We start from the raw sequence: 22,767 nt of genomic DNA on the forward strand, positions 1-22,767 counted from the left end.
TGGAATGCTAATGAGTGAGGTCTCTCTCCCTTTCTCTCTCCCTTTCTCTCCTTCTTTTTCCTCAACCCACCACCCCCCACTCTCTCAGGGAGAAAAAGCGGATCGATAGCTGACCCGATGGTTTTGGCCAATGCTTTATTTATCTGGCCAGGCAATGATATTATCAGCCTTGAACGTTATATACAGCAAACGTCTTCCTAAATCAACACAAAGGGATCCGCTTACACAGCGATCGGGGCTTTTTCACAATCACCTCTCTCCCTCGGCCAGCGGCGCACGCACACACGCGTAAGTTACGTTGGTAGATGCACGCTTTTACGCACAAGAGGGCAAGGAGCGAACCCGCACGCATACATACACAAACACCTCACAATTATACGTGAAAATCCGAACATTTGCCTACAAGCGCAGATGACACAGTCTTGACAAACACTGGAGCGCACACGCGCGTGCGTGCAAGCAGGGAGGCGCCCCCTTCTGTCACATTCACAACTAGGCATACTCTATACCCCGAAGGGCTGGATTTGATCCATGGCTTAAAGGTTGCCTATGTGGTCTGCGGACAGATCTCAGAGCAACACACTGTAATCACACGATATGCCCCTCTCCACTGACCGTGCACTCTGAACACAGCTAGAATCTCGGACTGTTTGCAGAGATACAGCAAACATGTCACGGGAATCATTTTCATTTCGGACATTCGTCCTCACTGCGTGCTCTCAGCCATTTTGCAAGTTTATTTCAATGTGCCTGGTAGACCCGGTGAAGCACTTGTTGTCCCGTGTTGTCGCCATTTTTTATGCACGAGACAGTGTGAGAAATAAGCCGTGTCACACTTCAGAGTCTTCTCCCCCCCCCCCCCCCCCCCCCACCCCCACCCCAAATCTCCCACCAGTACGAGCAGCCGCTGTTTTAGAAATTGTTACTGTCTCAAACAACAGTATTTGTCAAATGTGACCGGGAGAAGCCGGGCTACTATAAGTGAAATGTAGTGACGTGTGACGCCAATAGGACATTTCCACTGCTGCATAAAACCACTGGTTTGCATTGAGGGTTTTGGAGAAATAGGCTCGCTGACAACTTAGGATAATAAATGTTTCGCTTTCAGACAGATATCTCAAACGTGAAATCGCACCCAGCTGCTTGTGTAAAGCAAACAAATAGCCCCCCGTGTTAGGAGTCCTCCACTTGTGGTTTGATGAATGAAACCAGACAAAGGTAAATGGTTATTTAACTCATTTCGTAGTAACACTTTGGTAACCGGAGTTTCCGAAATTACAGAGACACAAATGGAGCTTAAAGTGTACAACACATCTATCTCCTTTACCCAACGCAGCTAGGGTCTAATCTGACGGTGCGTTTAGTTTTCTCTTATTGCTCCTTTATGCTTTTCATTTTTTTAAACTTTCATTTAATTAATACTAATGCTGTCATCACATCAGGACATAAGACATTTGGTGATAAACGGCTGATTGTAAAATAAAGAAAACATTACTGTTGTTTAACGCGTATTATCTTAGTAATTGAAGTGTTACGTAATATACTAAATTAAGCCTCTGTCAAAAATGGGTCCACTGCGTAAATACAAAATATCATTTTTCCAAGAGTCCTCATGTGTTTTGCTTCGCACTGCCTATACAGAAACGTTAATTGGGAACACATGCCACCATTTTATCTGTTTTTGAACTGTTGCTTTATATAGCCTGCAGTGTAACAATTGTATAACAGAATGCTCTCAGCAAGAGGATAAAAGATAGTCACTCTAGAGGGATTTTGAATACATTATGTGGAGACAACCAGCTGAAAGCTGCGTTTATTAACCCAGCAAACCGTTTAGACCAGAGCTACATAAAACAAAAGCATTCTGAACTGCTTTGATGACCACGGAGGAGCCACATTCGTTTTCTTTAAAAAAAATTAAAATAAAATGTAAAGATAAATCTCACGCACAGTCCGACATCCAGGAAATCCTCTGGATTATTCGGAAAACGCACAAACAAAGACGCAAACAAATAAAATCACACACACACACACACACACACACACACACACACACACACACACACACACACACACACACACACACACACACACACACACACACACACACACACACACACACACACACCAAAAATCAAAATGGGCTAAATATTACTAGCGCGTCAAGGTGTGTTTCTAAGGTTGCTGTTTTTGCTGGTTACGTGTCGCTGTTTTTATTTTTCATTTATTTAACTGCCTTAAAAATCGAATTCTGTCTCCACCCTAAAATGAAAAGCCCCATCAGCTGATTTTTCTACAATTTTCACCTAAACTAATACTCTAGAAGTATCACATCCACAACACGGAACCAGCATCCAAACTGAAGAGCATTTATCTCTGTACAGTGTTTCAGGTAACAACACAGCGCATGGCCCAGTGACAGGTCGAGTTCGAGAAACAGGCATGAGCCATAATACAAACAAAATAGATTTTCTGCTGGAGAACAACGGATAAAAACCTAAATGAAAACCTTCCTAGAATTCCTACATTGGCAACAACTAATGAATAGTCTAATACTGAAGCCTTTGAGCGAAGCAAGCAAGAAAAACCAAATAAACCACTGACACGAGCACCCCTCCCCCCAACTCCTATAAGGTAGATAACATATGGCAATATCAAATCCAGGCATTTTAACGTGCTACATGCAGTTCAGCTCCTGTTCTACTGCCCCTCATCACTGCCAGTCAGCAGATGAAGATGTGGACAATATGGCAGACGAGCAACACGTCTGATGATGAAGGGTGGTGGTGATGATGGGCTGGTGGGGATAACAGGCAAATTTAATAATTGTCACACCAAAACCCCATTTTCTCCCTCATAACGCCGTCCAACTTATCACGTTTTATCACTCTGGGTGTTAGTGTAATGCAGTATTGCCAGTGTGGGTAGAGCCAGGTAAATAACCGGGCTTCCTTTGTCATTTGGGGAGGATATGGAGACAAAAAAGCGAGAGAGAACGCTTGTGAGAAACAGGCCAATGCAAGGACACCAACTGTAGGTAGCCCATCTAACACATTGAAGACTTATCGATGGACTCATTACACCCTGAGTGCATAAGGCAAACCAAGGCTACATATCTTTGCGTCTTTCTAGTTTCGCTCATGGACGCACGCGCGCGCGCGCGCGCGCGCGCGCGCACACACACACACACACACACACACACACACACACAGATATACACTTGACTTCTTCCTGACGCGTTTCTTCTCTCGTTTGTCTCAGCACTGGCTCCAATAGTCTCTCTACCCCCCCTCTCTCTTTCTTTCTCTTCCTCCCTCCCTCCTTTCTCCTCTCTATTCCCACACAATGCATCACACTCGGTGTTCCTATCGACTGGCTTACATGCTGTAAAATACATTTTCCAGATTGATCACGCATATCACAGCAGCTTTGCAGCGGGGCCTAACCCTTTTGCCAAATGACGCCCACATCAATATTGAGGCAAGCACTATCAAGGCAGGGTTTTTAAGAACGGGGTAGATGGGGAATATTGTTTGGTTTGTGGAGAATCACCTTGATTAAGCCACGGGAGGAAGGACAGAGGTGGCTCTGTGTGGTGCGCAGGCTTCCCTTGCTGTCTGGGAAAAATATTAAACATTAATGCGCTCACAGGCTAGCAGAGAGCTCACGGCTGTAGTTCCGCACGTATAGTCTCCCTTCCGTTGCATCCGCACTGCCAGTTATGTCAGTGGGTCGGTTAAAAATGTAAGGCATGCGTCCTTTTGTGTAATTACCACACTAAATTCGTGCATCATCTCGTTTTCACTGTCAGACAAAATAGAGGAGAAAAGTATTTTGTGTTTCTGACTCAGTAAATGAAGGGATATCTTGCGGGTTTTTTCTCTTATAGAATCTAGCAGCGCACAGAGATAACATATTCCCCCAGATGGTATAAAATAAGCCACAGCATCTTGACATTTGCTTGTAGGAAAACGCTTGAGAAGGAGACATCGTTGCCTATTTCTTTTTTAATAGTACAGTCACCATCACACAACTTCATCAACCGACCCTTCTGCAAAAAGCTGCATCATGGAGTAAGCAAATTGAAGGCAACAACCAATAAAATTCAAGAAACAATGAAAATTTTCAAGACGAAACAAACAAAATGTATTTGAAATGATATATTAAAAGTGCTTTTGATTTTCATGTCTCTCCTCTGTGACTGATGATCGACTCCACACGCACTTATGGTCCGGGTAAAGGCGCCCCAGACGTCCTGGAGTAAAAATGTCAGTAAAAATGTCCTGGAGGTCAGTTTGCTGCTGTTGCAGGTCCATCGTATCAATTGGGAAAAAGTTCAACCATCAGTGGTGATATTGTCATAGCGATTAGACTGTTTCTTATTTGTCTAAATTTCTTTATTTTTCTGTTTTTAAATTCTCACTTCAATTTTAATTCTTGGAGAACATAGCTTCGACAACATATATCGCACTCATTATAAGAAGCAAAAAGGTTATATCAAAAAATTATTAGTATAGAATCACAGAAACCCTGGTTTAGAACCAGAAATAATACAAAACAGAGAGGTACATAGACACAGGACAATTCTTATAATTGCTTGGAAACATTATTTTCCTGCTAAGTCTTGATTCTTTTTTCTTACTGCGCATATGATGTTTTTCATTTTATTTGTATTTTTTACAAAAAAGTAAAATAAAGACTAGTATTTTACAAAATGAAGAGTTTTGTTCTTGAAGATGAGAGTGGATTTACACAGGTGTAAAGTCCAGTTCCAATATTTTTCTGTACATAATGTATTCCATCACAGTCCCAGAAGACAGAAAAAAAGTAATGTCTTCCAAGTTTCTCAGAAAAGGTCCTATATATAGTCTTCTTGAAGGAGGATGGGGTGAGGGGTGCTGAATTTTGGTCCTTTTTTCCTTTCTTTTTTTCCACTTTCATATAAGGATCATTGGATGGACATGTAAGGCCAGTTGAAGCTGCTCCCGGATAATAGCATATCCCTGATGAGGGTTTCAATAGGAGTTTTACCTACCAAACGCACGAAGAACAGCTGCTCGATTACCGAAGAGGAGACGGTGCGCAGAGAGGGCAGCCGCAGCAGCAGCTTCCCAAAGCGGCTGGGCTGGTTCGGGTACTGGCTCCTCACATACTCCTCCAGGGCGCACTGGGATTTCTCCTGTAGACTCTCGATGTGAGCAGCGTCCGACAGGCCGCAAGCGTCTGAGAAAGACACACACACGCACACACACACAAGCACACAATACACTGTGGTTAGAGTCCTTATTTTTTTAGCCCCGGGCTAAAAAACGTTGTGGAAAAAAGTGCCTGAATCTGATATCGAGGAACAAAGTCAAAAAATAACTGAAAATCTATGATTAAAATTATATTCCAAACTATGTCAGGCCGCCAAGCTTGGAGAGAAACACACAGGCGAAAGAAAGAGTGTTCTCAAACCCACGTAGGCCTACATTTTCTTTTACAAATTATTTTTAAAGGCGCACAAATCAATTTATATTGCCGATATATTCGCTGACATTTTCTCCACAGAGTACTGAACACAAAGGCACATGGTTACTTTTTACCCCAAGTGGGCTTTGGCAAGTGCACACCTTACCATACCTAATTCGTGTCCCGCAAAAGCGCTCTGGTTATCATTCAACACCCGCCATTATGTGTTATTGACAATGTGGAATGAACAAACATGCTGCCCAAACATGCTACATCACACTGAGCGAGTGGGACTGTTATAGCCCAGAGAACAAACAGGGGACTTGCTGCTGCAGTAGGGGATGCACAATTCGGAGGACGATGTCGCTACCTTTCTTTGAACCAGTCAACCGGAATATATTTCTAAATGTCATTAAACCTATTGCAGACATATAGAGTAAGAAGTGGCGGGCAACATGGCAAAAGACGAAGGGTTGGCTACAGGGCTAAAGGCCCCTGCTCTTAATGTCTGGGCTCTGGGGATTCAAGTATATGGAAACATAAACGGCACTGATGAATCTGAAATTACACTAGATGTAATGTGACCTAATTACTCTGTAGTAAGCTGCTAAGTGATTTCGCCGCTCTTCTCTCCATAGACCACTCTTGGCCTGTTTTTCGATGGAGCCTATAGGACAGGGCCCTAAAAGCAATCAAATTTATTAGAGGAGGTGAAGTCAATAGTCACACAGAAGCGACATAAAATGTCAGAAAATGAGTCTGTGCACAACGTAGGCGAGACGTGTTAGGTGGTAACTGGTGGGATATGCAGCCACGCTTCAGTACAGACAAAGGCAAATAAGGCTTGAATCAGTCTTATTAGTGTCTTATACGTTTTAATCGCTTGTTAAAAAATCTGATTTTTTTCACAATCCGGGCATGCGTATTGCGCTGCTTATAAACGTCTGTAAACGCAAACAGCGTAACCGCTCTCATATATATCCCACATGAAGGCTAGGTTGTCCTTAAAAGATCTCGTAGAAAGCCGTGCTTTTGTGGAAACTACTAAAGAATGAGAGCTTTAGTTTTAAGCACTATATATTTAGCGCTGGAAGACACTTTTAAGCCTATTCTTAATTTCTCAGTGTTATAATTCACTATGGCCAGACACAATAACCTTATGAACCCGAGGCCAACGCTGAGATCTCGGGGTGATTTACTGTGACCCTTGTCCGGCCGGTCAAAGCACCATGTATGCAAATCCCCTTGGATTAACGCTGAGTGTCCCTTTTAAAATCTACAGCAATCAATGCGGCTGAAGTTAATTACATTAGGAAATATCTAGTAAAATCCAGTGCTTGGCATGAATTTTGCAATGCAGCCATATAAGGTGTTCAAAGCATTGCGGAAAATATGTTTCATATGAACGTATGCGTGGAGAGAAAGCCGGTCAAAGACACCCCATAGCTCCCCATAAGGCCCTGTCTGCAGCACTGCACCCCATAACCTCAATAGAGTGGGACACAGGAAAAGATAGCTTCCAGATACACAAACGACTATTTCACTGAGTTAGCAAAGGCACACACACACACCACAGTGTGCACATGTGGATAAGGAGTTAATGCAAGACAATGATCCTGAACTCTTACGGAATAGTTTAGCCTGACCACTATTATTTATGCATCAAATACTGACAAGTCGAGCGTTATTAAAGGAAAACAATCCACGCTGATCTTGGCAAAGTGCCACATGACTTTCTATAGCCGACACCAGTTGTAGCCTATCAAACTAACTAAATGATCTGTTAGAAAACATGGAGGATGTTAATGTGTGTATGGAGTTTCTCTGGGTAATCTGGGGTGAATTACTGAAACGCTGTGCACTAAAAGGATATAGTCAGCTATGTCACTGCACAAACCTACATTACAGGATGTGTGGGCTAATATTGAGCAAAGCGAATCTAAAAGGCTGTGATATTACCTAAAACGGTAACAGAGACCAAATACGTATTGTTTGTCTTAAACATATATTTACTTCCCAGTGGGCCACCAAAAATTGGCGTATCAAATTAACCAAACTGTCAAAGCCCCAAACTGAAGTAGTTATTATGACTTCTGAAACTAAAAATATAAACAATTACTAAGTTCTCCAAGTGTAGGAAAACCTATGTGGTAATGTTTTCACCAAAGAGGAAAAGTAAAAGTTGACGGCGGTTTCGTAGCTGGAATACAAACTCTGTGCTCCTTTTGTTTAACTTTAGTGAGCACTGAACTTTTTGGGATAATTTAAATCCTCATAATACACACTGTGAGATATTTTAATATGATGTGCGAAAATTTTGTGAAAACATAATAAAAAAAATAATTGAAAGTAATATATGATAATAAAATAATAAAGTAATGTAATTAAATATAAAAGAACAGAATACAGCCATAATATAATTTAATATGGAAACAGTAAAGGTAATATACGTGTGAAGTTTTAGCTCTCTCAGCGAAGATAATTTAATAATAAATAGGCCTAATTATCACTGAAACACACTGAAAGACAAGTGTAACCCCTTTCACATTAAAATGTTATGCCGCTTTCTAGGGATAATGAATGTGCCAATTATTTTTATATAAAGCCAAATCTGAAAAGCACAGCAAAACTGAATATTTTATTATGAGCATGCGCAATTATAGATAATATGTAACTTAAATGCAGAATTTTTGGACGGGCCAAGCGTGAGAAAATGAGGTCAAAACTTTGAGGTAAGTTCACAAAGTACTTTGAGGCCTGCAAGCGAGTTTAGACTTTCCTTTTCCTTCCCATAATCAACAGACTCCCCTGACATAACAGGCCTACCGCCAGCAAGCCTACACAGCTAACTCCAAAATACCATCCAAATTGTGCATCGAGCATAAATAAGGACCTTTATAACCTCGCCCCAGTCGGCCGTCAATTAAACAATGACCTACGCAAGTTTTTTTTTTAGAGACAGAAAAAAAGAAAAGCTGATTACTTTTTCAAAGCTGTGCAATGAAACAAACCATTAATAACTAAGAAAATTAATAGATCGGCTCTAAGCAATCGACAAACAGTCTAAGCAGCAGGGCTACTCTAGGTCCTACAGAAGCGATCCACTGACACAGCCTACTAGTCAACTTTCATCAGCTTTTTTGTTCTCAATCTGCTAAGGATTCTGCAACCCCCCCCCCCCCCCCCCCCCTCCAACTCCAAGACATGTGTTTGCACACGAAAAGCAAGGATAAAAGCACGCACCGACACTCATAAGTGCATCAGCTGTCATATATCACCCGGTGATAGACTATTTAATCTTTACGCTCAATTATTTGACACCTGTTCCAAAATTTATGGAGGCGAACAATTTCAGCCTCGGCTCAGACATGTTCAGAAAACTTTAAACTCAACAATTATAAAATATTTACACATGAGAATGTTAATTATCTCCTTTTTAAAAAAGCACTGGGAGTGAGTGATGCACTTGAAAAACTTGATGCGCTTACTCAATCTGGATTTGTTTACACGTCTTATACTGCGGCTACAGCTGACATGGAATTGCATGTAAGTGGATATGTAGCAAGCTGTTGACAAAATAGCTTTCATCGGCAACACAAACATCTCGTAATCTCAGATTTGTGACCAGCCTAAACCTGACAGCCATATTATTGATGTCACAGCACTTCGCTTTAAGGAGCATGCACCCACTGACATTACTGGAACTAGGCCTCATTTGATTTTAGGCATGTTTTTGTGTGACATGTGGGACACTCACCTGATGTAAAAAGCACGATGGCTTTGAGGCAGCTATACTCTGCCGAGTCTACGTGCAGGGTCTTAAGCTTCTCCACTTGCTCCTGGAAGATCCGGATGTGATCCATGAAAGCCACGACGCGGTCCGCAGACATCGGGGAGGCGTGGAGGCCCGCCGCGGCAAGCAGAGGGGCAACATGCAGAGGCATGGAACACTGGGCTGCGTTAAGCACAAACAACTCGCTCCACGTCAGCCTGAGAAGGGACACCTGGTCGGTGATCTGGAGGTCGGGAAAGAAAGGGATGTTTCTCGCCCACTCCACGGCGCTGAAGAGCAATCGAGCCGCCAGCTCGCAGATGTTCTCGATACCCATGATATTGTTGGGCTGCATGCACTGGCTCCCGTACCGGGACGTCGGGTAAGGCTCGGCCCGCAGCAATAACGAGATGTATCCGGACAGATAGCAATGGCCATTCAGAGGGTCCCCGTTCGTCAGTGCGTACTGGCCTGGGTTGGGCTGGGTTGGAGGCATTCGTCCTCGCTGAACCGCTGACAAAAAGAAAGAAACAAAGAGGAAATGTGCATCCAGAACTGATAAAGATTGTTCATGAGTAGTACAACCATGATGCAAGCTGCAGCTTGTGTGCTTCTTCTCAGTGAAAGAAAAAGAAAAAAGAAAAAAAGGCATGCACTGAAATAAAAAATTCAGCACGCTTTTCAAAACATATTGACTACTGTGCCCTGATCGTAAGACTGTAATATTTCACAGAAAATTATTCTATCAGAACAGATATGCTATGTCCCTCGTTCCTCACACTGCATTTGTATTTAGGGATGCAAAGTATATGAGGTTGAATGCAAATGAAAAATATATTCCCTTTTACACACAGCACACACACACACACACACACACACGCGCACACACACATGTATATTTCTTATCTAAAAGTAGATTTGACAATTTTGCTCCCTTTGATGTTTTGAGGCGTAATTGCATGGCACTTTTGCACTGTTGTTACGTGGGGTCGTGTTTTGGAAAATAATTTTTAAAAGCGGCCAAACGTGTTCGAAATACGATTGATAATTACTGCTAAATGCAGGCACATTTGCACGTTTTGCCCACATCAAGCGCTCAGCTAGGATTAAAAGGAATCCGGCAATTGTTTAATATTAAAAAATAAATAAAAAATTAATGCAAGTCGGTGTACATTATGCATGGGCTCGTAGTGTGTACTGCAAATAATAGGCTTAAACGGAGGGATGTCTACATAAATTGGAATCAAACACCTGACATAGAGAGCAAAGTTATAAGGCCTGTAATGCACCAAGCTAAACAAGGAGCCACGAACAACTTCAGCGACATTATTTAGTGTGTTTGAGCTGTCTAGTCAGCATAAGGAGCCAGAGAGACGTGGGTTTGTACTGTGTTCGCCTCACATTCACGGAAACTCGGGCTACAAATCCTACTGTACAATTATAAATTAGTAAGCTGCAGATACTTGATGGTAGGGACTATTAGCCTTGCACACTGTACACAGACACACACATACACATACTGTACACACTCACTGTACACACACACGCACACATACAGAGACAAACATAACAGGCACACACACATACACACATAGAAATCGGTCCTCTGGTCTAAAAGCTATACATAAAATGGGCTTGCTCGACTTTACGCCTTTGCTCGCAAAGAACTCAGTTTAGCCTGCAAAGAAAAACACAAAATAAAGAGGGTCAGCTGGACGAGTCGCTTTGTTCAGGCGACCTGCATTCACAAGCATAGCTGCTGTGGCTGCACTGGCCTTTTTTTTAACCCCTCTCTCAGACTAACCATTCATACAAACATCCCTCTCAAACATGGATGGAGACTGCAGTATGCCCAGCCATATAGCCTGTGACCTTAATGCAACATGGCAGCTCTGTTATTCTGCTACTAGGATGATGCGTAATCATGAGTTGGCTTAAAAAAATTATATATATATTCACCTTCCCGCCGCATCCCCACTTTTAAACACTTCTTCAGCCGACAGTATTGGCACTGATTTCGGTGGTGCTGGTCAATGGGACAGTTCCTATTGGCACGACATGAGTATGTTAAGTTCCTCCGTACACTCCTCTTGAAGAAACTTTTGCATCCCTCGCAGGTGAATTGGCCATAGTGTTTGCCGCTCGATTTGTCTCCGCAAACCACACATTCAATATGCTGCTGACTCTGTCCAGAATTTTGACTCCCCTTGTCCCCGGCCGTTCCCGGCGTGGACGGGGGTCCCGGCTGGCTGGGGGTCTGCGGAGTGTGCGGCGCCGCCGATGCCGCCTGCTGCTGCTCCCTTGCCGGCTGCGCTGCTGGGTTGGGGCCGCTCGGAGGTCCGGCCACGTCTTCCTGCGGATCTCGCCAAACGCTAACTACCATTGCCATATCTCGGCCCCGGAAAGTGCTATAAAGCGAAATGATCGCCGATGTTTATGAAGCGTAGAAGAGAAAAATGAGATCTCAAAAGACGGGGCAGTGCAAAGTCAAATCGGAGCACGCAATCTCATATGGTGTGAGAAGGAGAGTACAACGCGATCAATACATTCAAAATTCAGGAGTGCGATTGAATAGGCACCCGATCAGGATATGCAAGTATCGGGAGGCCAGTTCCAAGGTAAATTGCAGTCAGCCATTCAGGAATCCCTAATCTTGTAGGAAAACCCGAGTCCAGACGTAACAAATTGCAGTTTGATATAAAATAGCCACAAAGGGAAGGCAGGAGCGATTCACATGGACGCAGGAACGAGTGGAGAAAAAAAGAAGCTTTTGCTGGAAGGACACGCGATCCAAAGTGCTGCGGAGATAAATTCCTTTTTCTTTTCTTCCCCGTGCTCCTTTACACTCCCGTCTTCGTCGTATAGGAGGGGAGGAAAAACTGAAGAGCTGGATTTTTACATCTATAGTCTTAAATAAACCTCATCATCTCGCCAGGCAGCGAAAGAAAACCGTTTCGCCGAATGAAGTGCCCATGTATAGTTTCACCTCTCTCCAGCAGGAGGAATGGAGATACGAAGAGAAAAGATAAAAAAAAGAAGAGGAAAAACACCAACAACTGATAGAATATGCAAGAAGAAGGAGAGACCCAAAAAATGAATGCGCTTAAACGGGAGGACCAGCAGAGCAATGTTTCCGAAACGGGGGATCTGCGCGAATGTCTGTATATAGTGAACTTTGACACTACTATTGAAACTGACACGTTTCTATGGAGATCGCTGCGCCTTATATGGTGCTCATGTCAAGGAGCCAAGAGAGGGGCTGCTGGAGACTGATAATCAAAGGCGACTGACTGGCCAGAGCCCTGCATAGAGGAGGAGGAGAGGAGGAGAAGGGGGGAGGGAGGGGGGGGGGAGGGAGAGAGAAAATGGGAGGCTAAGGTTATAGCCAAGCCCTCTCTTTCTCTCTATTGGTTAGAGTCCCCCTCCGTTCATTCACTGCAAAAAGTGTCCATCCAAATAAGTCACCGGGTCTCCTGTTCAAATGTTCCAATGTTATTTTTGTTTTCTGAAAATGCAGAAAAAGACAAATAACTGTAGTTTATAGAATCCCCCTTGTTTCCGATCGCATTTTGAGTCGTTTTGGGGGTTATTTTAAGAGTCGATATGTTGACATCAAGACAACCGTGCGGGAGATCGGTTTAGTAATTAATAGTCGATGTTATGAATTTTACAGTGATGGATCGATTGGCATTAGGAACAAGTAGAAGCATATCACCCCCTGGATGGAAGATTCAGTCTCCCGCTTCGGTTCCAGCACCGAATGACTGAGGTCTGAGGACGGACATTTTTTGCAGTGTTGCCATCGACGACTGGAGGGGCTGGGGGGGGGGGGGGGGGGGGGGGGGGGGGGGGGCTCTGACAGGCACAATTTACATTGAGCTCGCCCCGCGCTGCTATTTACTTTGAAACCTGATTAGTATGGGCCGTCTATTGTCACCAAAAAAGAGGAAGAAACCCTGGACAGAATAGCAAAAAAGCGGGGTAAAGGAAAGAGTGGACAAAGATTTTACGCACGACAAATATACCCAAAATAAAAAATAAAAAAAATGTACACAGCGGCAAAAGGGGGATTCTGCTTCAGAAATTCCCCGAAGTTTCAAAATGGTTTGTCTTGGACTGTTATCTTCATTATAGAATTAACGGATGTCATTAATGTTTTGCCATGGATTGATATTTTCACAGGCTGTTTTGTCCTTGGCATGCGCATTGCGGTACATCGTTGCCTGTAATCGGCACAGTCTCGCTGATTAAAACTTAACGTTTAGTTTAAACCAGTTAATAAGAGAAAGAAAATGTCAGTGGGAAGAATGATGCATAAAAGACAGTGTTATACAAACGGGATGCCTTGCCAGCGGCCGAAAATCTCTAAAATTAGACCGAGGAATGAGCAATATTCAATAATTACCAAGGTCCTATAGTCTCTACAATCACTGAGCCGGTGTCATATTATGTCTTAATAATGACAGTAATTCAAAATGTGAAGTTACTGACAATTTGCATGGGGATTCCGGCTTTTTTCTTGTACCAGGGTTTCTGCAGGCTTACTGCCTCTCCAACTCAAAAATGTCTGGATCGCGCTGCCATCTAGCGTACATTGTACAATTACAGCCTCATATAAATGCATCCATAACTCATCAGACATGCATTTTAAATCGCAAAAGCGGATTTTAAAAATATAAAAGTCCGAACTTTGCCGCTGTTGTCTTTTATCCTTTGTGTGGATAAAAGACAACAGGATATTTTTATCCACGAGGTTATGAAATGTACAACTGTTTTGTTGTTAGGGATGTATAACTTAAACAAACAAAAAACAAAACACAACAAAAAACAAAACACAACCAAAAAACCCACCAAACCTTCAGCGAACATAAAAAATACGTGTTATTACATCTGAATAAATATAGCGACAATAATACACTACACTCTTGATCGCACGGAATATAGATTGAACACAAACCCCCAAACCGTGTGCGTACATGTCCAAAAACATGGTAATACCGTGCTGAGACTCAGTAACTATGCACAATACGTATAATTGTTGTTTAATGAATTAAAGACGTTGTAAACAGAGCTTTAACCTCACCGAGATAATAGCAGACATAAAGGAGCGTTAATATGCAAGTGCCCCCTTTGTAAACGCATAGGAGGGATGGGTTGTTTTTTAAGTATTCAACAAGAGAGCTCTCTCTCCCGTCCCTGTCTCGGACACTCCACTGAAACTCCCCGGCCATATCTCTAGCTCTTTGAAAAGGTGAAACCAATAAGATTAAATCGGACAAAGATTTTTTTTTCTTCTTCTGTAAGTGTATCATTAAGATTTAACTCTACAGATTGGAAAGGGTCTCCGCGGGAGAAGAGGAGAGGAGAGTGAGAGTGAGAGGGACAGCGAATGGGAGCAGGGTAGACGCTCTAATAGAATCTGGGAATCGGCAAGAGTAAAAAGGAGAAAGTGGACGTCAGGACATTAAAAGAAGAAGCGCCAGCGACGGTGGTTAACGGTAGCGGAGCAGCTTTCTACGTGGGCAAACCGGGCACCGATAAGGCAAGTGCACTATTTATTACTTCTTCTGCCATGCACACGCGTGCTTTTGAAAGCAAGGACAAAATTCTCTTGAGTCCCGCCACAGGAGCGTTTACTTTAAAGCGTGCAGAAGTCCGGGTCGTGTCAAAGTCACAACTTTTTAACTAGTGCACAGTCTCATTTCTCCCTCCACGATAAGGGCGACGGTAGACACTCGTTTCACGTTCTCCCCACTGATTTGTATATCTGATGGTAGTGATGTTAGTGCAGGCTGGTTGGAGTACAAATGGACACGAGAGCCCCTTTTTTGACGTCCAGTGCACTTCACCTGCGAAGCTGTTTGTTGGTTGAACACATAATGAAAAGATCGATAACCGTCTGCTTGTCTCAGCGATAGTGTCACCGGATTAAAAGACTGATCAAGGAGACCAGGCGTTGCCCATCTTCTACACTCTTTCCCAAGTGCCAATTTAGCCAAGATATTACTAGATGCATACATTATAGATTCAAAAAATAAATAAATGAATCAATAAAATCAAATAAAAATTAGCGTACCACTAAGAAGTCATTATGCGTCAGAAAATGTTGCTGAGAGGAAATTTAAAGCGACATGGAGTATGCGTGTGTGTATGTTTTTTTTTTTCATCAAAGCAGCATTATTGATGTGGAGGGAGTGCAGTGAAAAGTGATATAAAATAAACGATGTGCAACGTGGGCCAGGTTAATATATTCCAGGACAAAGCGCGTGCCAGACGGCTTTCTAAAATAACCTTACATAATAACATTTAACCTAATCCTCCCATGCTGAAATAAAGTTCATGCTAATTAATACTAAGTGAGCAAAGCAATATTTTTTCATGTCCTATACTTAAGGTTTCCACTTTTTAATCGGGTAGAAAAATACGGACGTCTCCATAAAATATGAACTTATTGGAAAAAAACATCTAAAGAATGACATAATCACATTAACAAAGCGAGTCATTCAGGTGATTGATGCATTTGCGCATTATATAGCAGCAGTCCTACTTTGACTGCAATGCAACGGTTTGCTTTGCAACAGATTATTTGCGGTCTCGAAATAGACAAGGCTGACATTTTCCATTGCAATAAAACTTGAATAAACCACAAATAGAATTTCCATGGCTGCTTAAATTTCCCTCGCATGGTAGTTTTGTCAAAGGACCTTATTAGATAAACATTTGTAAGAATGGGAAGCACATTGCAGTTTTGCCAAATCTGTGATCAATAATGCCCTCTGTACACAAATTCAGACTTTGTAAAGCTCACAAAATGCAACTTTAACGCAGCTGAAACCAACAAGCAGCACAATCAGTTGGGAAAACACTGAGGTCATAAGTGCAAGGCTCCCTAATAAAACACCAGATGACAACAGGAATGCATTTCAGAGCATTTAAAACGATGCAAACTGATGTAGGAAAAAAAACATTAGTAAAAAAAAAAGCGTTGAAGGTCTGTTTATTATTGATTGTGTGTATGTAATCACTTTAGAGTTTGTAACCGCAGTATATTCAATAAGACATTGTATGGGGCTTAGAGGCTGATTACCTTTTCCAGGGGCCTCAGCTCAAAACGTCTCCTGTGTACACAGGAGTGTTGTGTTTCTGCTTGCCGAGCTTAAGGGCCACATACAGCTGATCCCTGCGACGTCAACACCTGCGTGCTAAATTAAGACAATTAAACCATCAAAAAGGAATGAAGTGATGTTCTCCTTTATGCATGCAACTATAAGCAACGTTTAATATCTCCCATGTTGCTCCCGAATGTTTATTATTTGAGTAACACACACTGATGAAAAGTCAAGTGGAGCACAGGATATAGCTACACCAAAGAAGTTTAAAACCCGCTTCTGCGGAGTGTGAAAAAGTTTGTCACAGAAGTTATTTGTACTTTTTTTTTTTCATGTTCTAAACAGACCCTTGGTGCGCTTGTTACCCAGGGGAGATAATGATGTGTACCTCTTATATATAATACAGATATTCCCATATATATCTATATATCTATATCTATATCTCTCTATATAGATATATAAATATTTAATTAACTTTAATTAAAATGTGTTTACATTGAAAAATTTGCATTTACATTTATCTGACCTTACTTACTAATGAGTGAGTCAAAAAACGACAAAAAAAGAAAGAGATAATACAGAATTTAGTCCTTTGCCAGTCTTTCAGTTTAATGTTTTGGGGATATTTATATATATATATAACTGACTTCCAACATATTTGTTTCTTCGTGTTAACAGTAAACCTGTAGTGGTCCGTTGATTTGCCCTGTTTTAGTTGGGAAACAAAATGAAATTAGTTTTTGTAATTATGCTGAAGTAGTTAAATCTAAAATAACACGTCACGTGACCTCTTCAAAACAACTGAGACTTTGACTTGGTTTTTAAAGCAGCAGTCTGATTGCTACTCTGCACCCTTTTTGTTTTTTCAACACCTTACTCTGTTCTTAAAAAAGTATATAAGAATTGTAAAAAATACCTAAATGACATCTTTCTTGCAAGTTAAAATTAATAATATTGATTAAAAAAAAATAGAACTAATTCTCATGTTTAAACTGGCGGTTTTGTTACTCTGAGTGGTTGTGTGTTGAAAAGGGGGGTGGGTGAAGGGTATGGGTTGTTGGGGCGGGTGGGGGGTGTTGAGGGGCTTCTTTTTGTCCAAAACTGATCCCCAAATTATTCTGGAGGCTCGGATTGGTGTGAAAGGGACGGGAAGGTCACTTGAAATCGCCTTTTATCCCATTGCCCCCCCCCCCCCCATGGATCAGCAACTTTCAATAGACATAATCTAATTGCTCTTAATGGAAAGACGATTCGTGAGAAATAGTCGGAATATATAAAATCAGTAATAGCATATGGGCTTGAACTATTTGGAGACCTAAACAATTAGCAGGACAGAGTCCACACGATAAATCATTTACTAATTATTAATGAAAACTATACATATATTAAAAGTGATTCCCAAAACAAAGAAAAAGTTTCATTTTCAGTTGCCAACAACAACGGATGTGCACGATTTTAAGTTTATTAACAACAACCGTGATAATTTCTTGCATGCTTTTATCTTTATATTATGCCGCTTTAGTTTGCATGGAAATAAATGTTTATTTTCTCATTATATTTACTGTAGATGTGTGTGTGCAGAGATGCGCTCCCTTCAGTTAACGTGTCATGAATTGAAGTCTCTTTCCAGGGACTTCGAATCCCAGACTATAATTTAGGACAATGACTGCAACGACTTTCCCAATTAGACTTTAGGTTGGTTAGGTTAGAGGGGCTGTCAGTTTATGCTATGGGCAATGGCTTTATTGCTCACTAACCATGATTTCTTTAGAGCCTATGTGCTAATTACTCTGGATGGTCCCAGAGACGGAGATTATAAATCCATTAGCACTGAAACCCTCGTGGTTCCACAGTGCAAACACTGTAATTTTGTAGTACACCAAAAAACCAAACTTTAAGTACCAGGAGCTAGATGAAGGGAAACAGATTTTTCAACAGCGTGTGTACTTCTTAGGAAACCAGCGTGGAAGGAAGCCTAGCGTATATCAATCAGTAGCTAAGCCCAATACACAGGGAAAAACTAACAGAAAATTAACTGACATGGGAAAATGTTTTATCAGAAGGGCTTGTGACTGTCAGTGCCCGGAGGGTTTGCCTTAAAAGCGACCTGCTTATATTACTGTGTCAACTTAATGCAACACTGTAATCAGAAATGCTCAACACAACGCAATTTTAATATTGTGAGGACTATTTTCATGCAAGTTTGGGAAATAATTTAGTCTCATTCCCCAAGTGCCTGTCAAATATTCAGGGAGAGATGCAGCCCTGAGCAACAAAGTGAATTAGAACGGGACTTAATACCTGCTTGGCTGAGTTTAAAGAGGGCAACGCAAAAAACCCCAAAACAAAACAAAACAAAAAAAAACCTAACCGGGGGTTCGTGAAGGCATCTTACCCTTAAGGTAATTTATTTCAGGGAAACCGGGGGGCCAAAGGTGGAATTCTTGAGAAATTCAACAAGGATAAGGGAGCTTTAGGAATTCTGCACGCAGATTACCTTTCATCCCATCCTCACATTATCCGACAACACACTGTAGAAATATAGCCCAGCGACAGAAGAGCGAGATTACTCTCCGACACAGAAGAGTGCAAAACCTTCTTTCTTTTTTTTTTTTTTTTAAGTATTGCGATTACTTCTTAAGCGAACAAGAAGCGAGAGACAGACGAGGAGAGAAAAGGAAGAGGGGGGTCAGCACAGCGGAGGAGTGTTTTCCTGTGCGCTTAATGTTCAGATTGTCCTGTCACTGCCATAGCGCTGTAGTGGGTGACGGACTCACCTATGAGAGTTAGCTCCCATTTCAAAATATTTATGGCAGAAAATTTCACATCAGACAGCATTTACGAATCTAATTAGTTCGCTTCTGGTAACTTTAACACACTGATGTTTACATTATGGGCTATGGTGCCTTGCAATGACTGATGACCTTTGGTGATACTTTGCTATAGTTTTCCCATCCCTTCCTTCTAATTTGAATGAGTGGCATGATATAAGCACTGCACTATTTTCCTCTCATTTTTCCCTGAAAAAAAAAAAAATCAACACACAGCAGGGGATTAATTAGAAATGTAGTGTAGCTGAACCATGAGCGACTGAGCACGCTGCTGCAGTCTAGTTTACATCAGTACAGAGGAAATCATTTCCCAGTAATTCTCTGAGGCAGTTTGAGTGAGAGGCATATTCGTGCAGATTTACCAACTTTAAAAATATTTTGTGCCATAAATTGATCTATACTGTATGAGAAATATGTCTTAACATGTAGATATTATCACGTCACACAATTTCTAAGTCGAGCAACTATTAAAAATATTTACATCAAAAGACACACACTAACTCCTTCTTTCTCTCTCACCCACACACACACACACACACACACACACACACACACACACACACACACACATACGCATGATGACGTTTTCATTTAAAAGGAGTGTGTTTTAGTGTGTGTGAGGGCACATGTGTGTCAAAAAGACAGCAAAGTGAAGGTGTGAAGATGGCCTGTGTTTAGTGTCCAGACCTGGCAGATTGTGACCTTATCAATGTGAAACTCTTAAGATAAATTATTCATAGCACCTGTTTGATGTCTCCGGCCAAAGAATGACAAAGGTGTGTGATTTAAAATGCATCTCAAAGCCATGAATATTAGCTACTGCACTACCTGTCTCTCTCTCCTTTTTTTTTTTTTTTTTTTTTAAAGCTGAATAAAAGAGAAACGGGGAGGAAGGCTGCATTTTAAACAACAAAAAAATGAACAATTTGTTTCCCTAACAGGGGCACAGAAGTGTCTGGAAGTGCAGTCACATTAAGTGAGTTGCTGCTTCGCTTTATTTGTAGATGAATGAATAATAATAATAATAATAAATGCTCTCAAACATGACTGAGTTCCGCCGTTTTCAGTATGCAAGGCGTAGCTGCCATCAGCCAATTGTTTTAATTTCATATGACTCACAGGTGTCTGCTGTTTATGTGGGTCACTGAAACGGGCCACACACATTGTCATTTCCTGCTATGTCCTCACTTTAATTTGAAACTTGGAGGAGAGAGTTTGTTTGAGTGATTCCGTGTGGTTAACCTTGCCCTTTGCAGCTAAGTTTGTGTTGTTTGTCACCTCACAGGCAAAGAGGAACACGGTGGCCTGCCGCCTGGACACACAGTGGGACATGTTGGTGTGGTGAAGGGCTGACACTCGGATGAGATGTAATTTATGGCAAGTGTTGTGTGGTCATAGGACAGTGACAGTGACGCGTCTGCTTAGAAGCACGAGAATTGCGACCACTTGCCACGAAGAGCGGTAAATATAACATAAAAGGTGAATTAATCATTACTTTGATTTTAAGGAGCTGCTCTCTTCGAAATCCATTGCCCAGTCCTGATTTGTTCTGTTTCATTATGTACAGGAGTGTGTGTTTATCGAGTACACTCCAAGCTTTTCTACTCAGAAATGAATCCAAGCATCCTGGAACTCAAATTCTTCTTCAGTGCTTTGTTTTGGAAAAAGTCTTTGGTATGCTTTTGGGAAACTGGCAGCTAATCTTTTCATAGCTAGGGGTCAACATAACACTCGGTTTTAATAAAACAAATAAGACTGGGATGGATATTAATGATGATATATACAGATGTAGTGTGCATGAGCTTGAATTATGTGTGAGAGCATGCAGAAGGAGAGACACTCTCACACATTTGTGTGTTTACTTGCCTGTGTGTGTGTGTGCGGCCGTGAGATAGCCGAGTCAGTTTCCCTCAGATGTTGCCTTTAACCTTTAACCCCAGAGCTGAGGTCAAGCCCTGACAAATGAGATGGTCGAGTTCTGGCCAGATCTGCAAACATTCCACAACAATCTTCTGTCCTCCTCCTCTCCTCTCCTCATATCCGTCATTCCTCACCCCTTCACTCCTCTCAGTGTGTCTCTTCTACGGCTTCGAGAGCGAGTCAAAGAATGTTCTCACTGCACACAAACATGTTTTATTGTATTTGCTGTGGGAATCTTAAAGCACACACACCCTTCAAATTAAGAATTACAGCACTGGTTAAATTTAATACCTCTGACATCTGCCGTGTTTACAGAAGGAAGGAAAACAAAAGAGTATGATCTGAGAGGAGAAGCTGCGGTAAAGATTTGGATATTACAACCGTGCACTTTGAAAGCACACTGTGTGTGTTTGGAAAGTCTGTCAGTGATGTCAAGGATGAGAAATGTTGCAGTGTGGTTTTTTACACACGCTGCTGGCTCTAGCATTTCCGGCAACATTTCTCACACTGCCTCCCTCACACCATCCGCTCTGCTGCAATATCCCCACATTTTTCCATCCTTTCGATTTTTTCCCCTCCACTCCTCGTTTTCCATCCCTTTACTCCCTTTACCCTTCCTCTTTGCTGCCCCACCCACTCCTAATTTCAACCTCTCCCTTCCTTCTTCCTTCACCCTCCACATTCACCCCCCTCCTTTTATTCCTCCGCCCACAATATTTTTTCAGATTTCTTTCTAACATGCCGTTCCTCAGAATGCTACCACCTGTGTCTTGAGGAAGAAAGGAGCCAACCACCCGCATTCCTTTTACCAGGAGCTGGTAAAGGTAAGTGGAGCCCCCTGTTAAAATAAGGCAGCAAATAAAGGTTTTGTTGTAGTGTTTCTGCATAAACTGTCATTTTTTTAACGCAATGAACCTCACCACCCTTCATCAGCTACAAAAGTCACTGTTATATGAACACACACAGTCACCATCGATGACTGTGCAGCCACAATTGTTGCAAAGGAGCCTCGAGACCAACAAAGCTGGCTGAGACGGTAGCGCCGAATGGATCACGCTCTTGAATTTGATTTCATAATGATGTAAGATTACTAAGAGGCAATGCAACACAGCAAAGATCTTAATAAAAAACACATCAATCTTGATATGTGTGTATGTGTGTGTTTTTCCACTCTTCGCTCCCACTTGAATTGTGGTACCATTTGACTCCGAGTGTTACAAGATTCAACAGACTGTGCAGCTGCTTCACGTGGATCTTGGCCTGGACAACGCTGTCTCCTCACAGGGAAGATGATCACATGTTTCAATCACACAGATAGATCTGCGCCCTGAGTGGCTCTGTGCTGGGGCATCACCACAGCAAATCTCAGCACACGTATGGAGCACACTGCTTTGAATAGTGAGATGGTGATCTGTTTTTTAGTGTATTTTTACCTTCACAGACAAGCAATTAGTGAGTTTTTTGCATATTGCTCATTAGGTTCCTCAGTTTCTTAAGAACAAAGTGAAATCCTGCAAAGCTCCAATTACTGACATTTTTCTTTCCTTACCTTTGACATCTTAGTTATGTCCATACATTACTGACCAGTTGGTTGCCTGTATTTTCAGTGCGAAGCAAATTATAAAGCTTTCATATGAATTTCAGCATCAGCCATTAGCCCTGTGGGGTTGAAATAGCCATCACG

The 22,767-nt window shown here is 41.9% G+C and overlaps 1 protein-coding gene and 1 long non-coding RNA gene across 2 annotated transcripts; one reads left to right on the plus strand and one right to left on the minus strand.

Moving 5' to 3' along the window:
• Positions 1 to 3,987: 3,987 nt before the first annotated feature.
• Positions 3,988 to 12,510, minus strand: nr2f1a (nuclear receptor subfamily 2, group F, member 1a). Its single transcript, XM_080893069.1, has 3 exons — positions 11,183 to 12,510; positions 9,209 to 9,736; positions 3,988 to 5,223 (listed from the first exon to the last, which is right to left on the minus strand). Exons 1-3 carry the CDS (start codon positions 11,610 to 11,612, stop codon positions 4,949 to 4,951), a joined length of 1,233 nt encoding a protein of 410 aa, XP_080749195.1. The 5' UTR covers positions 11,613 to 12,510; the 3' UTR covers positions 3,988 to 4,948.
• Positions 12,511 to 13,185: 675 nt separating this feature from the next.
• LOC308404021 lies at positions 13,186 to 22,227 on the plus strand. The gene is made up of 2 exons (XR_013973040.1): positions 13,186 to 14,765; positions 20,449 to 22,227. It is a non-coding gene; the product is annotated as an uncharacterized lncRNA (long non-coding RNA).
• The last annotated feature ends 540 nt before the right edge of the window (positions 22,228 to 22,767 follow it).

This window comes from Rhamphochromis sp. 'chilingali' (assembly GCF_963969265.1).
Source record: "Rhamphochromis sp. 'chilingali' genome assembly, chromosome: 10".
Taxonomy (NCBI): domain Eukaryota; kingdom Metazoa; phylum Chordata; class Actinopteri; order Cichliformes; family Cichlidae; genus Rhamphochromis; species Rhamphochromis sp. 'chilingali'.

Bases quoted from the DNA above. Each gene is read 5' to 3' on its own strand.
- nr2f1a (XM_080893069.1), bottom strand. From the start codon at position 11,612: ATGGCAATGGTAGTTAGCGTTTGGCGAGATCCGCAGGAAGACGTGGCC. The intron at 9,737-11,182 runs GTGAATATATAT...TCTTTTTGTCAG, and splicing joins AGTGGGGATGCGGCGGGAAG to CGGTTCAGCGAGGACGAATG. The intron at 5,224-9,208 runs GTGAGTGTCCCA...TGTCTTTCTCAG, and splicing joins CATCGTGCTTTTTACATCAG to ACGCTTGCGGCCTGTCGGAC.